At 44.2% G+C, this 17,764-nt stretch overlaps 1 protein-coding gene across 1 annotated transcript in view; it reads right to left on the bottom strand.

Annotated features, from left to right (window-relative positions):
- Positions 1-333: 333 nt before the first annotated feature.
- Positions 334-17,764, bottom strand: part of LOC136582791 (4-galactosyl-N-acetylglucosaminide 3-alpha-L-fucosyltransferase FUT6-like) — a 32,557-nt gene continuing 15,126 nt past the window's right edge. Inside the window, exon 2 of the mRNA XM_066584043.1 lies at positions 334-1,573. Within this exon, the coding sequence (XP_066440140.1) occupies positions 448-1,506 (1,059 nt within the window). The 5' untranslated portion in view covers positions 1,507-1,573 and the 3' untranslated portion in view covers positions 334-447. The remainder of the gene's footprint in view (positions 1,574-17,764) is intronic.

Consider the following 17,764-nt stretch of genomic DNA (forward strand, 5'->3'; position numbering starts at 1 on the left):
CGCGATAATTTCGTCCCGAGTAATGAGCACCCGAGCATTTTGGTGCTCGCTCATCTCTAGTACTGATACCCCTGCTAGTTCCAATGCAGCTGTATTACTTACAAAAATACAATAGCAAGTCTAGTGTGTATCGTGTACCTACTCCTGCGATGAGGCAATAAGAGGGGTTCTTTTTTCATATCACTTCACTTAGAATTTTTTAAAAGTTTTCCAGTATATTAAATAGTACCATTAAAAAATACAACTCATCCTGCAAAAAACAAGCCTTTTATGTTAACGGAAAAATAAAAAAAAGTTAGGATTCTTTGAAAGTGAGGACAAAAAAATGAAAAGCAAAAAAAAGAACGGCCGTGTCTTTACAGTGTTAATTTATTATACTTTGTAGGCTGACATAATTAATGGCAAAAAAAAATCTAATAAAGATTATTAAAAAAACAACTCCTAAAATCATTTGTACCATGCTCCAAGTTTTGAAATAGTTTTGTGCTTAGGAGCTTCTTTTAGTGCCTTACATACTCGGCAGTAATGAGTCTGCCAATTAGTATGTGCAAAGGAATGAAGTCTGGACCTCCATGTAAAATACTGTTGGTAAGCATCCTCATCTTTGTCCAACTTTAGGATATATTTAGCGAGCTCTTCAGGTGTCGAGAAGTCATCAACATGTATAAAAGAGTCTTTTGGAATAAAACGCTCATAGTTTTTACGAGAAGGACCCAGTACAACTGGTACACACCCGTATGTTAATGCATTCTTCCAGAGTTTCTCTGTTATATAGTCTTCATGAATTGAGTTTTCAAAGGAAAAGTAAAACTTGTACTTGGACAGTGTTTTTCCATTGTCATCTCCCGCAAGAGGTAAATGCTGCCTTCCATATACGTCTACAGATAGATATTTCTTTAGCTCCTGATAGTAGCGCACTCTTTTGGAACTTGGGTTCCAGTTACTGACTGCCCAGGCCACCAGCTTGGTCTTTGGAGGTATGGTGAAGTTATCTTCTTGCTGCTGATTGGGTTCTAGCCAACCATAAGGTGAGAAAATATCTGAGTCCGCTCTGTAAGACATTGTGAGGTTGATGAGATTATCCATAAAATACAAGTTTGGGCTATGGGATGGAGACTCCAAGTTGAACCACACCCAATACTGATTAGGTGGTCTTGGTGCCTGAGGTAACTGTCTTCTGGAATAGCATACATCTCTGTGATGGAAAACAACTGCGTCTGCAGAAGAATACAATGTTTTGTTATCTGTGTAAAGGCATCCAGAAATATTAGTGTATGGCGGGCAGTCATTAAGTGGAAATTTACTACCAAATGGCCAGACCCAAACAAGGATCAACTTCGTGGTGTTATCTAGTTCTTGATTGATATTTGTATATGCTGATTTATCAATGAACACCGAGCGGTTTGCATAATTGTAGTATGAAAATAAAATGATTGCAAGGCAGAATTGTGCAATGACGATCTTAAAACATTTCTGGAATGTTAGTGTCTTCCCTTGGCTTTCCATTTATTGAAGCAGAACTGATAGAGCAGCTTGTAAATGGAGGTTGGACCCGTTTTGACAAGTATGATACCTATTGGAGAAAGCAAGAGAATATATTTACAACTCACAGCCCAATTGACATTGCCTAGCGATATCGCTGGAAAAACAAATGTTTTTTTAAAAAATTTGTACTGCGCAGGGCCGCCGACCGAGGTCAGAGTCGGATTCCGCTGCGGGCTCCAGCATGTGGAATCTGAATCACCCGTCTGCAAGTGGCCATAGGCTAATGCAGCAGTGGGTGCAGAGTCTGTGAATGTTCCTAGTTTAGACTCTATATCATTATTCTTTTACTTTTATATCTTGTCCAATGTAGCCTAGGTGAGCTATGTATTCTCATCTGTTCATTTGGTCTTACACAAGCAGGTAACACTTTGGTCATAAATGACTTGCTCACCAGGATATTGCTTTGTATTCTGCACTTCCTTATGACACACTTAATTTTTTATATATCCTGTTATATAAATATTTCTCATGGAAACAATGATCTTTAATTTAACCCGTAACACTCAGTGCTATGTCCAGATACTTTTTGGTTGTGTTGCACATATGGTGGTTTAACAGGCCTAACGTCTCATTCAGAAAGCCGTATATCTGGGCTGTGTGCTGTCCATGTATTCCATGAACAATACACAGACCCATGATAGCCATTTAGGATATTCACATGAACATTCTTTCACACAGACCGAAGGTGTGAAAAAGAAAATGACTGCATGTCCTATTCTTGTCCACTTTCACAGATGAAACTAGCATACACAATGTGCGGGGTCTATGTATATTGGACAAGTATCCGTGTGCTGTCTGATTTCCATCAGAGCACGGCCATTGTTCAGTAACAAACTCCTCCAAAAGTTGTTGCAGAAGGAGCCACTGAGCCCCCTATAGCAGTGTCATTGCTCCTGGAGAACCCACTTGGCATTTAACAGAATTATACAATTTAATTACCATGAGTGTTTTGTAGCAATTTACTTATACTAATTGTCAACTTTTCACACCTGCAATAAATTCTTTGCTTCTTGTTTTATCTCAGAAGTATAGGTACGGATATTTGTTTCACCATAAAGTGCTCAGTCCATAATTGTATCCAACAGCAAGCGGGTTATTACACTTTGGACTTTATCTGGTTTTCTTGTAACTTTTCATACCCCCTGGCTTGTACTGCAGGTCCACTACACCTCAGGAAATCCTGTCCTGTATTTGCCCTAGAAGTACTGTAAACTTCTGGCCGGTAATAAGTAAAATAAATATCTGTGTTGGGGCTGAGGGTGCCATCCACCACTGACCCACTGGAAACCATGCTCGAACATCCTACTGAGCTATTTTGACAAGTAGCTTCTTCTGTCAGACTCACTGTGAGAAGTTCTGGCTGCAACGCATGCTGCTTTATACTCAGACTAACATGAATTCTCAGCCTTCTCCTGCACATAGTGTAATAGGACAGGAGAAGGGGGAAGAGTCAAATTGTCCTAAAGTGGCCTGAACTTCTAACAGTGAGGGCTGTTTCACACTAGCGTATATCGGCCACGTTTTCACGGTCGAACGATATACACTGCCATCTGATGAATTGGTTTCCAATGCATCAGTTCAGATGGATGTATCCCGATGCATAAAAATGGCCAGCCAGCATAAATAACGCAAACAGTGCGCATTCCGGCCAGACATTTTTACACTGGCAAGAAAAGATAGTTCTGGAACTGTCTTTCACCGGAATACGGCGGCCGCTACATAGACTTTTATGGGAGCCTATGACAGCTGCCGGAGAAGGGAGGTAGTTTAGCAGTGTGACTGTTAAACTCCCTCCCCCTTCTCTCCCCCTCTCCACCCCTTGCCAGCTGTCTGCAATGGGAGGGGGTCGAACAGGGTGGGAGCTAATGGGCTAAAGTCCTGCCCCCTCCCCTTTGCCAGCAGCTCCCATAGGCTTGAGCAGAGAGGGAGAGGGACTAGCTCTGCTAAACTTTCGCCCCCTCCCCTTGTCACAAACTGGCAAGGAGTGGAAAGGGGACGGGAACTGGGTGGGAGTTTGTAGCAGAGCTAAACTCCCACTCCCCAGCTGACGGTATCCCGGTAGCCTCGGTTGTCTGAACGGGCGTTATAACGAGAGTTGCAGCCGTGACTTGGTCACGTCTGCTTCTCGTTTGCGCAATTTACATCCACGCTATGGCCATAACATGGCCAGCTGAAAATCGTCACACCCGTGTGAATGTAGCCTGAGTGCAACAGGAGAAGCTACTTGTCAAAAGATTTTTTTGCTTGGCTTGCCAGCCAGCTGTTTAGTGAGGGGAATACTCACAGAAGGCAACATTATTACTAATTAGAGCCAGAGGCGGGAATACTGTTACTAATGAGGGCCACAGGAGGCACTGTTATTAATTAGGACCACAGTGGAGGCACTATTACTAATTAGGGTCACAGTGGGGGAACTATCAGTAATCAGAACCACAATGGAACACTATGCTAAATGAAGCCACAGAGGGTGGAGTATTACCAATTGGGGGCACAGAAGGGTCATTATTCTAAATTAGGCCACTGAGAGGAGCACTAATTTAGTGGGGGCACTATTACTATTTGGGAACATATTTGGTGCACTATTACTATATGAAGCCACAGAGGGGGTACTTATTTATTGGGGGGCACTATTACTATGGGGGAATACTGACAAGGGTAAAAGTAGCACCAGAATGTAGAGAAAATGCAGACATGAGTTGGGGCTGGAAAAAGCTGTCATGGCGGTCTTGGCCTGGATAGAGAAAGAATAGTAATAAGCACCAAAATAGGACATGTGTTTTTTCACACACTTATTATACACGTGAGGAAAATGCAGGTGTGAGTGACCCAATGTAAATCAATGGGGTTTTAGAACTGCATATTACGTATGTAAACAATACACACATAATACTCATTGACAATAGGTCCGTGTGAGTGAGCCCTAAGCAGGAGTAGATGATGTGCAGGATCTAGTGTTCTGGCAGGGTCTCAGTCTTTGGTCAGACAAATCGGACAAGGCATCATAGCTTTCACCTACCCTCAGCACAGGTATCACTCTGGAAGTGGTCTGTAAGCACTGACAGGATTTTTAGACCATCTCTGTTCACAAGAGCTTTTCCTTCTTCCCAGCTTACCAGACCACACAGCAGTCCAGAGTGGGTTCAAGGCACTAAAAAGCTGTCCTTAACCACTCAGTCGAATCTCAGGATCATTGATCATCCTTGGCAGGCTCAACTCCAGTCACAGGACTTCCAGACTGCTATCACTCAGGTCAGGTACACTTGTCACTTGCAACACTGCCCAATCCACTGTCACTCACTATTCTATACAGACTGGCCACAAGGCACATTAAGCACCTCATTATTTCAACAGGCCCTACCTAGCACAATGCCTATGTGGCATTATGCTACTGTGCCCACACACATAGGCACAGACATTGCCAACCACAAGTGCCCGCCTGTGTCAGGAATATGCTTTTTGTGTGATTATTTCATCTCCATTCTGTTTTTTTAGCCATGCATAAATTTTGAGTTTCCTTCTGGCAGAGAGCTAAAGTATTTATGGTTGTATAACTTTAGTGGCCCAGTACATACCATCCTGGTCCCCTCCATAAGTGTCTTACATGTAATGTGTTATGTTGCTGCGCCATGCAAAGCTATCTATTCATTCTGTTATATGTATTATACAGCTGCAGCGTGTGAGGAGTTAACTGTTTGCAAAAGTGTGGGTGATGCATGCACTGTATCAATTTGTCAGTCACGTGGTAGGAGTGAGATTATGAATATGAGTGTTTTGGGTGTGATTGGAGCTTTTGAGTTTTGGAGTCATGAAGTCTTGGAGTCTTGGGAGATTCTTCTGCAGACTCTATTCCTCTGGGTTCCTGGGAATGCCAGGTACATGGGGGTACCATCAACTCTCATGTGGTGAAAGATGGAGGAGGAAGAGAGGTTCCCCGCGTGTGCATGCACTACGTATGAAGAAAGAGTGAGTTCCTACTTAGGAGAGAGAGCATGAGCAATTGAAGCTGTATACAGCCAGGCCTAGTGCAGAGGTACTCGCTGATTATGCGGCCATCCTAATCTAGGGGATCACCATGTAGAGGTACGCCAATTTACTTTTCACATCCAGCCGTCCTGACGTCTGGGATCACCGGTTGGAGGTACTCTCAAGTCTGTTTCTTTACCTGCACTGCCTATTTTGTGTAAATTGTACCTTACATTCAGAACTTGTTTCAGTAAAGTCTTACCAGGCCCTGACCATTCCCAGGGACCTGAGGTACATTACCTTTGTCTGCGTCTCCTTTATTTACCACCAAGAGTAATTCTGGTGGGTAATAGAACCGTGGCATCACCCGTGACAACCCCCTTTTAGGGGTGTACGGAAAAGGCCCAGCGCTGCCCTGGCCGAGGCTACGTGCTCCCATCCGGGAGGGAGCCTGGTAACTGCCAACATGACAAGCGCACATCTTACCCTCCCAGCTCCTCAATGTATGCCCTGTGTCCGGGGTCACCCTACGGGATGCTGCAGTGCCCTACTTCTTCTTGGCATCACAAACAGAATAGAATCCTCTGTGCTGCATGATCCTGCCTGTGATAACGCATAGATACAAGAAGAATCTGCAAAATTGTGAAGACGTTCTGTGAACTGAAAGTGGCTGCACCACTTTTTACCACCAAAATCGCTCAAAATGGTGCTCAATCGCCATCGCTCTCATCTCTCTCACTTGTTTCCGCCAAAATGTTCCCGCCAGATGTTTGGCACCAAAAAGATCGCACCCTGGCTGAGCGCAAAGTAGGGGGAGGACTACCCTCACCAGTGGTGCTTGGACTCAATTACGAGACAACCCCCAAAGAGAGGAGTTACCTGCGGCCGCAAACTCCCTATTTCAGACCTTCAACAATCTTTGCCCAGACAAGATGTTCCTTCCTGTGGCTTCCACTAGCCAGACCATTTCAGGTGTGACTGCCGGTTACCTGCCGCCACAGCCAAGGTTCTTTTAGGGTTATGAGGATGAAATTCCAGAACTGAGTGCCCCTAAGCCTACTCCTGGAGGTCCTGCGGAAGGAGCACCTTAAAAGAATGGACTCCTACTTCTTGGGCTTCTTCAACCTGGAGGTTCAATACCAGTGTGGACTTACCTGCGTCCCCTGCACTTGTGCCATGACGGGTGCCCAAGCTACTGCCTTGCCAGGGCCAGGAGATGATTTTTCCGTAGATCATTGTCCACAAGAACAAGCGGGTAGCTTGAGTGGCTTTACCCCCATGGTTGCGTCCCTTCCTCAGGGATATTTGTCTTCGTAGGTGCATCTAAATCTCCACAAAATAATGGCTGTTCCCTGTGTCTTTCTCCACAAAATAATGTTGATTCACCATGTTTTCCCTTACACAAAATAATGTTGGTCCCCTGAGTCTGTCCTCCCCTACACCGTAATGGTGATACTTTGTGTTTCTCTCCCGTACAAAATAATGGTGTTTTTTTGTATCTCTCCCCCCCCCCCCATTGCAAAATTATGTCAGCTCCCTGTGTTCCTCCACAATGTAATGCGTTTTTTATCCCCTTCAAAAGTAATGATGCTCCTCTATGTCTCCCTACACACAAAGTAAATGATGATCCACTCTGTATTTATCCCTGCACAAAGTAATGGTAGTGCTCTATATGTTTTCCCCCCACAAGGGGGTAATGGTGGTCCCCTCTGCATTTCTTCTCAAGGTAATGTTGGTTCTTTCTGTATTTCTCCCTCTCCAACTAAATGGTGGTTCCTTGTGCATGCTGTTTGTTTTGAACTTTCAGATCTTTGCGTTAGTTCTTCACACAGAGGGTCTCAACTGCTGGCACATGGCATTGAGTGCAGACTGCATCCTTGTCCCCTCACACCTCCTCAGAGATATACTAATGGAATCAAAGTTGAGGGGTGAGGGGGCAAGCTGCATGTCTTTAATAGGTAGCCATACAATGCAATACCATAGTATTGCCTTATACTGTATAAGTGATCAAATGATCGCAAGTTTAAGTTTAAGCTTTTTCTCCCTGCTATGGGGGATTACCCATAGCTCCACCCTCTCTCTCCCTGTTCTGGGCATCCCCGAGGAATATTCCCATGGCGCAGAGAGATTGGACGGGACTAGAGAGAGGGGGAGGGGCTATAGGGCTTCTCACAGAGATTCCCCATAGCAAATATAGAGAAGGCGTGGCTAGAGGGGCACCCTTGGCCTATAAAGAAAAGCTCTTAGAGGATATAAATGTGTAATGTACCTCTTTTTATGCTTGTGTAGTTTTATGACCACTAGAGATACTTCTATGATGCAATTAAAGAGATTTTTCCCAGTTAACAGAGTTTGAGAGGGGGTGTATTACTGGAATGCGAGAATGTTGTATGGTCATATTGCTAAATTGTCTGCCACCTGGGCCAGTGTGACCAGACTGTTAGGAGATATTGAGACCAGTGGATGCATGAGATCATACACATAAGGCAACTGGGCTCAGGATACCCTCAGCATACCACCAGTAGAGAGGATCATCTGATTGTCCAACAAACATGAGCAGCTCCAACTATTTAATTGTCCGCCATTCAGAGACAGGTGGCACCATCGTTGCAGGCCCCTGTATATGTCAGAACCATTTGCAGATGCTTGGCTGAAGGACATTTGGTCCCACGGCGCCTATTACGTGTACTGTCATTGACACCATCATTTGTAGTGGTATTATGAACAACAAAACCTCTCTAGGTTGGATACAAGATATGATACAAGTACAAAGGGGAAGATATCACGCATATATTCCTGTATACAGGGTCAGATAAATTTGCGATATCCTCTAGCAACAAGGAGCAAGTGGGAGAAAGATATCAGTTCTATTGAAGAATCACTGTGGGAGGAAATATTACAGATGACTCCCAATCTGTCTCTAAGTGAGTCCCATAGATTATCATAAATATATTTGTTGCATAGAGTGTATTGTACTCCAGCGTTCCTATATGGTATAGGACACCCCTCTGTGTAATAGATGTAAGACCCACACAGCGGATCTTATACATATGATGTGGCGCTGTCCAAAACTACAAAGATATTGGACCGAGATATGCAGTCTGATCCATAGAGTGTATGGAATTATATTCGATTTACCCCACTGGTATGCGTTCTGAGATATGTGAATGATTTACCCTTAGACAAAAATGAGAAACTGGCAGTAGCTTGACTACTATACTTAGCCGGAAAATTAATAGTACAGCACTGGCTGGATGAAGCCCCTCCTGATCTGACCAAACTCACAAAAAAAGTCACTCAAATTCTAATGTGGGAAAAGAGTGTTTATTGCAAAAGGAAAATAGTGCAGAAATATTATAGTATATGGCTCAAATGGCTGCATGCCTACGGTCTCCTTAACATCGATCTGCTTAGAGGATAGTGCTTATTGTTCACTGGAATAGTTGTGTTCTGGGAGAGGGGAGGAATAGCGAGGGGCAAGGAGGGAAGAGGGAGCTTACTGTACTAAACATTTACATTGCAGGTAACAAGTGAATAATGTTGAATACAACAACTCTTCAAGCGGTGACAGTACAAGAGAGATTTATGGGAAAGGCTTATAAGGGGGAGGGGGGGGTTCTTTGTTTTGTGTTGTATGTTAAGAAGAGTCTTTGGACGCAAAAAAATTCTTAATAAAAAAGATTTGAATTAAAATAAGATGTGATACAAGCGGACATGGAGGCACCAGTACCCTGTTGTACCGCCTCTAGCTTGGATACAAGATGTGATACGGATGGGCATGGAGGCACCAGTACCCTGTTGTACCGCCTCTAGTTTGGATACAAGATGTGATACGGGCGGGCATGGAGGCTCTAGTACCCTGTTGTACCGCCTCTAGTTTAGATACAGGATGTGACACAGTTGGGGATGGAGACTCTACTACCCTGTTGTACCGCCTTTAGGTTTGATGCAAGTTATGATACGGGCAGCTATGAAGGCTCTAGTACCCTTTTTGATCGCTTCTACCTTGAATATAAGGTGTGATACAGGCAGACATGTAGGCTCTAGTACCCTGTTGTATCACCTCTAGCTTGGATACTCAATGTGATACAGGCCTGCATGGAGGCTCTGGTACCCTTTTGGCCCACCTTTAGGTTTGATGCAAGTTATGATACTGGCAGGTATGGAGGCTCTAGTACCCATTTGGATCGCCTCTACCTTGAATATAAGGTGTGATACAGGCAGGCATGGAGGCTCTAGTACCCTTTTGTACTGCCTCTACCTTGAATATAAGGTGTGATATGAGCAGGCATGGAGGCTCTAGTACCCTATTGTACTGCCTCTAGCTTGAATACAAGATGTGATACAGGCAGGCATGTAGGCTCTAGTACCTTGTTGTACTGCCTCTAGCTTGAATAAAAGATGTGATATAGGCAGACATGGAGGCTCTAGTACCCTATTGTACTGCCTCTAGCTTGGATACAAGATCTGATACAGACAGGCATGGAGGCTCTAGTACACTGTTGTACCGCCTCTAGCTTGGATACAGGATGTGATACGAGTGGGCATGGAGGCTCTAGTACCCTGTTGTACCGCCTCTAGCTTGGATATAAGATGTGATGTGGGTGAGGATGGAGACTCTAGTATACTGTTGTACCGCCTCCAACCTGGATACAAGATGTCATGCTGGTGGGCATAGAGGCTTTAGTATCCTGTGGTACCACGTTTAGCTTGGATACAAGATGTGATAAGGATGGGCACGGAGACTCTAGTACCCTGTTGTACTGCCTTTAGCTTGGATACAAGATGTGATACAGATGGGTATGGAGGCTGCAGTATCCTGCAGTACCACCTCTAGCTTTGATACAAGATGTGATATGGGCAGACCTGGAGGCTCTAGTACCCTGTGGTGCAAACTCGTAGGCTGTTGAAATTGGCATTCCAGATCGTCATTTTTTGATTTATTGGGGATACATTTAGAGACCAGGCAGGCGATGGAAGCATGGCAATGTTGTGGAGACATTCCTGTGACCCCCTTGTGTGCAGCTGAGCATTATCCTGCTGCAAAATACCTCTTGTAAGCCACCATGAGAGAAACACATATGGGTGCAGGATGTCCTGAACATATCGCTGAGCTGTCATTGTCCCACGTACCACTACTAGGTGTTACCAACTGCTGCATGCAATGGACCCCAGAACCCAAAGCAATCTTCTCATAAAACACACATTTTTATGAATTATAATGACACCAGTGTGAACAAAATATAGTCGCAGATCAGTTCACATGCTGGCTAAACTATGTAGATTGTAAACTAAGGTGCAGAGTACATTTTATAGGCTTCAATAACCCTGCTGTCAGGACCAACGGCTCCCGGGCCTCTGTGTCCACACCGCTGGTCCTATCACCCGGGTGGCTGGGGTGCAGCACGGGGAGCCCCGATGCTGGTGACCAACCATGGTCGCGGGAGTCCCGAACGCCGGCTAATGGCGCGCCCTCCCGTGCTCAGGGGGCGGCGCCTGGGTAATCAGGTTGCTGGGGACGAGGCAGATGCCATCCCCATTGCCATGACATCCTGATTAGCATGTTCTCCACTCACTGCTGCATGTAAGGGTCTCTGCACTCGCTGCCTTATGTCTGGGTTTTGCTGCTGGGAGGCTTCCCGCCCTGATCAGCTGCTGGAACGGGAGGTCTGACAGCATTTAAATGTGCCTGTTTCCTCCTAACACTGCCACTGTTTGTTTGTCTCCAGGCTACACCCGCGTTATTCTGATCTGATTTCCCATTGTGACTCTCCGCTATTGGACCCGACTTTGACCTCGCCTGATCCCTGGTACTGCGTATTATCCCGTTGCCGACCCGGACTTCCTAACTTGCCTCTGTGTTTGTTTGTCTCTGTATCTGTTTGAAAGTCTGACCCCTTGCCCTGCTTCCCTAGAGAGTATAGGGACTGTTGCCCAGTTGTCGCCCTGGGGCCTAGCCCAGGGGGGCAATTAGGTAAGGACAGGGGTTGCGGGCAGCTTTTAGGGACTACCAGTACCCAGACTCCAGTTCCCTGACACCTGCTGATAGAAATATATCTGGGGCTGCTAAACACTTCGTAAATATACATGGGGGGATACAAGTTAGTTTCAGTATTATGATATTGAAATAGTTAACAGGCCCACAAGTGGAGGTGATAGACGGAAGCAACTCCTCCCCCGGGAGTAAGGTTGCCACCTGTCCGGTAATCCACTGGCCTGGTCGGTATTTTTTCTGTCAGGTCGATGCTGGTATTTTTTTTTACCGGCCCTATTACAGTCAGGTATTTTCAGAGCCTGCACTGCTCCCTAGTGCTGGTTAAACTCTCCGCCGGCAGGGAAAACACAGACTTGCAGAGCCGACAGCTTCCAGGGCTTCTGATGATGTCATGTGATACTCTGTGTGGGAGGGGTCAGGGATCACATGACCACGGGGGCTAAGTAAATGTAGGACTCTGCAGCAGTGGTAGGACTCTGTAGCTGTGTGTGTGTTGTGTTGTTTGTGATGTGTGGAGCTCAGGATGGATGTAGTGGAGCTGTGTGCGTGTGTGTTGGAGCTGTGGGGTTCTGGATTGATGGAGTGAGTGAGTGGAGTTGTGAGTGTGATGTGTGTGGGGGTCAGGATGGATGTAGTGGAGCTGTGTGTGTGATGTGTGTGGGGGTCAGAAAGGATGTAGTGGAGCTGTGTGTGTGATGTCTGGGGATCAGGATGGATGTAGTAGAGCTGTGTGTGTGATGTCTGGGGATCAGGATGGATGTAGTAGAGCTGTATGTGTGATGTCTGGGGATCAGGATGGATGTAGTGGAGCTGTGTGTTTTTGATGTCTGGAGATTAGGATGGATGTAGTGGAATTGTGTGTGCGATTTCTGGGGATCAGGATGGATATCCAGACGGTTCTGCAGTGACAGTGTCGCGACCCAAGGAGGAGAGCGGAGGAGCAGTACATGCGGTACGAGGTATGCACCATGTACTGCATGTAATCTTGTATGTTTAGGTAGTATACATCATACCAGCTGTACATATAATTACAGCCAGGACATATCTACCTTACATCAGCATCACTATATACAGGGCAGGTATATCTCCTGTATATAGTGATATGGACCATGCTGGGGTAACCTGGGTATCTCATGTATATAATTATATATGTGTAGATTGTATGCGATGCGAGCGTCTGCAGTGTGTTCTCGCGAGTAGATGACGTGTGAATCACACTAAATGTCATCTACTCGTGAGAACATGCTGGACGAGATCCTACACATGCGCACAGCTACTGGACGGGATCCAGGAGATAAAAGAGGAAAAAAATGCTGTGATAAGCCACGCCCCTGACACACACCTTTTAAACCATGGCCGGTATTTTTTCGTGACAAAGGTGGCAACCCTACCCGGGAGGTGTTTTGGATTTTAACCTTGAACACAAGATACCCACTGGGTTTGAACTTTGACATTTTGAATATTCACTGGATTGCATTATGAATGATGTATTTTTATTGGTTTATAATTCTATGTAAATGTGCATATGGAACGTTTATATTGAGTCAGAACATGTGACCTTGCTTGTGCTTTTTTGATTGGTTGTTACTTGGTTTTAATATTATGGTGTACTCACTTGTATATATATGCCATGATTAAGAGCGGTCACACTGGAAACACACTGACTAGGGGGCTAGTGATGCCTGTCAGAACTGTTTTTACAGATGCCATAATAAAAAGTTTTTATTTATCAAGTTGGTGCTGGTTTATCTTACAAACTTTCTTGGAAGTGTTCCTCTTCTAGCAGTCCACTAGAGCTTTTATGTACCCTTGAAGATTACATTCAGCTGGAATATTTTGGGAATTTACCTGGGACTGGGTGAGTTCAAATATTGCTATTTGAATTTACTTTAATACCAATAAGGGTGGCTGCACACCGGTGAGAAAATCGTGCGATTTTCACGTGATGCAAGAGTCAGTAAAAAAGCAGATTATGAAAACAATAATTTACAATCTTTCTCTTTCCATTAGCAATGCTTTCACTCATGGAATGTGCCAAAATCATGTGATAAAAACGTGTGAGAAAATCAAGAGCAGTAGCGATTATTTTGCGAGTAAAAGGAGCGCTGATGTACAAAAATCACGGGAAAAAGACGTGATTTTGCCACGATTCTGCCGCAATTTTTTTCACGGCTAAATCATAATCACCGATGGGAAACTAACTAAGGGTATATTCATATGCAGAGTTTCAACAGCTGAAAATTAACTGCAGATTTTAATGGAGATCTGTATTTGACTCTATGCAAATCTTAGTGAAGTTTTTGACATGGATTTCACCTCCTCATTTGAAGAAGTGAAATCTGCATTGAAAATCCACAGCATAAATTCACATGATGCAGATTTAAGGCATTAAGGACTGAGCAATGTAAATTTACATCGCTTGGTCCTGGGCTTTAATCCTGGCTAATAGCAAAAATATGACATGGGATTGGCGCTTCCGCTCCTGCAGTGTAGCAGGAGCAAGTCGGGTGTTCAGCTTTTAATCACAGCTGAAAAAGCTGAGGAGAAGACAGAGGCGCTTTTAACCACTTTTGCCTTCTGTCTTGCTGGCTGCATAGCTTGAAGGTACTAAAAAAAGAATTTTTCTTTGTGACATTCTAATGGCTTTATATTTCCATTTTTGGGTCAGTGGTGTTTTTCTTTAAAGCATAGCATGTTCTGTTTTGGATATGGCGTTTATTTTCTGGCATTTTGCTAGAAGACTTCTATACAAAAAGGTGCATGTTACAAATGTAACAAATTTAAAAATGCCATCAAAATGGGGAAAATACCTCATACAATATTAGGCTGCATTCCCACGAACGTATATCGGCTCGGTTTTCACCAAGGAGGCGGGACAGGGGTGGGGCTAAGTTCCAAGAATTAGTCCCACCCCTGTTCCGCCTCTTCCCATTGCAAATAGTGCAGAGGGGCAGAGAGGAGACAGAGAGGGGGCGGGAGCTCAGTTCCTGCTCCTGGCTCTTCCATCCTCTCCCCCCCCTGCACATGAGGACGACGTATATCGGCTCGGCGTGAAGACTGAGCCGATATACGTTCGTGGGAATGCACCCTAAGTGTGAGTGTACGTATACATAAAAAAAAAATTAATTAAAAAAAGAAAATATATATATAATTATAAAAAACTTTTTTGATATTACATGACTATTTTTCAAGAAAAACTGGATTTTTAAAATTATTGTGTTTATGAAGAAATATTTATTCAAAATCTGACATCACAAAAATTTTCACCACAATATGCAATACAATAATAGAGGGGTTATCTTCTTTACAGGCAATGAGAAGTATATAACATGCAAAAATTGAGGGAGTGATAGAGAGATTCAGGTATAATTTAAAACATAAAATAAGTCAAGTTCAGGTATAATTTAAAACATAAAATAAGTCAACAATTATAGATAAGAAGAATTGAGTGAAGAAGAAAATAGCGAAAGGAAAAGAAGGTCAGAAAAGAGAAAAACAATTTTGTGGTGTCTCCGATGGTTGCTGGGTTAATAACACATCTATTTCAGAGCCAGCTTGAAAAAGCAGGTGAATCCCTAGAGTTTATCCATGTATCCGAAGTGGAATAAAAGTTGGAAATAGCATTGTCATCTAAAGATCTTAACTCTTCCATATATCTTAGTGAGTCCAAGGCTCAAACTCACAATACCCGAGATGAGGGAGTGACCGACCTCCAGAGCCTAGGAATTATCTCTCTTGCAGCCATAAAAAAGTATGTCAGGAGAAATAGAGCAGGGAACATGGAGAGAAAGCCCATCTCTGTTGTAAAATATATGATGTTTTGTATGGGGCAGAGATGTCCCTCCATAATGGAGTTACCAGCAAGCAACCCGACCAAATATGGAACATAGTACCCGTTGCCACAGAGCCCCTCCAGCATAGGTCAGAGACCCAAGAGTACATTTTATGTAGTTTGTGTGTGTGTGTGTGTGTGTGTGTGGGGGGGGGGGTCTGTACCCTTGAGATATAATTTTAAAATTAAACTTCTGTAGGTCACAAGAGATCAACAATTTATGAGTAAGGAAAAATGCCTTATTCCAGAGTTCCCCAGGGAAGTTCTGACCCAACTCTTCCTCCCAAGCTTCCCTACACCTAGGGGTAGAATCCCTGATCTGCACATCCAGCAACAATCTATACAGTAGGGAAACCACATGTGATGAAGCCAAAAATGAGAGTCAAATTAGACCAACAGCAAGACCAGCAGCTGAAAAAGGGCAGCTGGAGAGCTTCCTCAGCTCCCCCAGCAATCAAGGCATGGTCTCCAAGATGGTGCCTACATGTGAGTGCCTGACCTCCCTTCTGGGCTCTGCAAGGAAGACTCCTGCTGAGTGCCAGCATGATAAATCTCCAAACTATGGAAAAGATAACAGCAGCCCAATCTCTTCTCTGGACTCTGCATGGAGGACTCCCACTGAGTGCCAGCAGTATAGATCTCCAGACAATGGAAAGGATAATAGTAGCCAGACCACCCCTCACCCGGGCTCTGCAGGGATGGCTCCTACTGATCACCAGCAAGCAGGATCTCCAGATAATGGAGAAGATACCAGCAATAGTAAGGACTGTGAATTCCACAGCTCTGCTACATTAACATCTCCTATGGGAGAGACAGAGTGGGACTGAAAAGCTCTCATCAGGGCTATTCCTACTAGAAATTATATAGATTCCCTTTTCTGAAATCTGGCAGCATCCAACAAGCAGGATATGGCACTTATACAAAAGGAGGTACGACAAATTAAAAAAAAGGTTTCTGCCATAGAAGAAGAGCAGGAACAGATGCTGCCTATTATAGAAGCACACAGTGAGGCTATTCGAGCACAGGCTATCCAAATTGCGGACATTTTAACCCACATTGATGATCTGGAAAACAGACACCGGAGAAACAATCTCTGTATCCTGGGTCTTCCAGAGGATGTCACTCCAGCCCAACTTGTGCCATAGGCATAGGCCTTCTTCAATGCCATTTTATAACATCCTCTGGATAAACCAATCGAGATTATTCGCATCCACAGAGCATTGGTTCCTAAACCCCCAGATCATATGAGGCCAAGAGACATTATTTGTCATATCCATTTTTACAAGGATAAGGAAGCCATTTTGAAAAGCGCCTAGAGATATCAAATCTCAAATATAAAAGCTTTCCAATAATGATCATGCCAGACTCAGCCAAACGCACACTACCACTGCGTAGGGCCCTTAAACCCTTATTGGAAATCCTCAGAGAAAGAGACATTTCATACCACTGGAGATTCCCGTTCCAGCTCACAGCCAGAAAAGATGGCAGATCTTCTTTTGCTTTCTGGAAGATCTGCCAAATTTCCTAAGCGCTTTTGAGCTTCCTAAGATCTCCCTGCCAGAGTTGCCATCAGGCCCCTCACTTCCAACGTCGGCACCAAGAGAGCACTGGGACATGGTACCACCACAACAATGCAGAGTGCGTCAGCACCCGCATATTCAACCTACATGAACAGAAGCTGCTGGATGAGCAGCTCTTATCTGCAGAGATCTAGAATGAGTCACCTTGAAAAGCACAGAAAGAAAATGTTATAGGTTTTACTAGCAGTTAAAATTGAATATGTTGAGATAAAAGTAATCTGAACACAGATGCCAGTTCTTATAGGCAACGATTTGGTTTGCTGAAACTTCGCTGCATCTGAGATCAAGGAGAGGAGAGAAACCTTTCTCCTCCTTGACCAGATTTTTGTTATAGCTTAGATGTTTAATACCTGTTTTATAAAAAATTACCTGCAAGGGTTTTACACAACATACATAGGAGCTGGGTGGTGGGCCTCCTCCGTTGCTTGCCTCCTCTCCCCTACTTAGGGTGGACAACACTTATCCTAATGCTAGCTTTGGACTAGCACTTTGGTTAGTTTTGTTGGGTCTTGTCCTGAATGTAAATTCCCTATTTTTTACCTTCCCCCTTCTTATTCCAAGCCCAGACAACCAGAGTCCACACATCAATACCAGAACCATGACTAACATCACACTTTGCTCATATAACACTAGGGGATTAAATAAACCAGCAAAAAGGGCACAGATTGTGGCATTTTTACACAAAAAAGCAGTAATGGTAGCCCTACTGCAAAAAGCCCATTTTCAATCTAACAATGTACCACAGTGTAGATCCCGCTTCTACACAACTTGGCACCATAGCTCCCATCCCAATTAAAAATTCAGTGGAGTATCCATAGCACTTCACAAAAATTTCCCACACCAATTTAT

The sequence above is a fragment of the Eleutherodactylus coqui genome, chromosome 11 (assembly GCF_035609145.1).
Source record: "Eleutherodactylus coqui strain aEleCoq1 chromosome 11, aEleCoq1.hap1, whole genome shotgun sequence".
Classification (NCBI taxonomy): domain Eukaryota; kingdom Metazoa; phylum Chordata; class Amphibia; order Anura; family Eleutherodactylidae; genus Eleutherodactylus; species Eleutherodactylus coqui.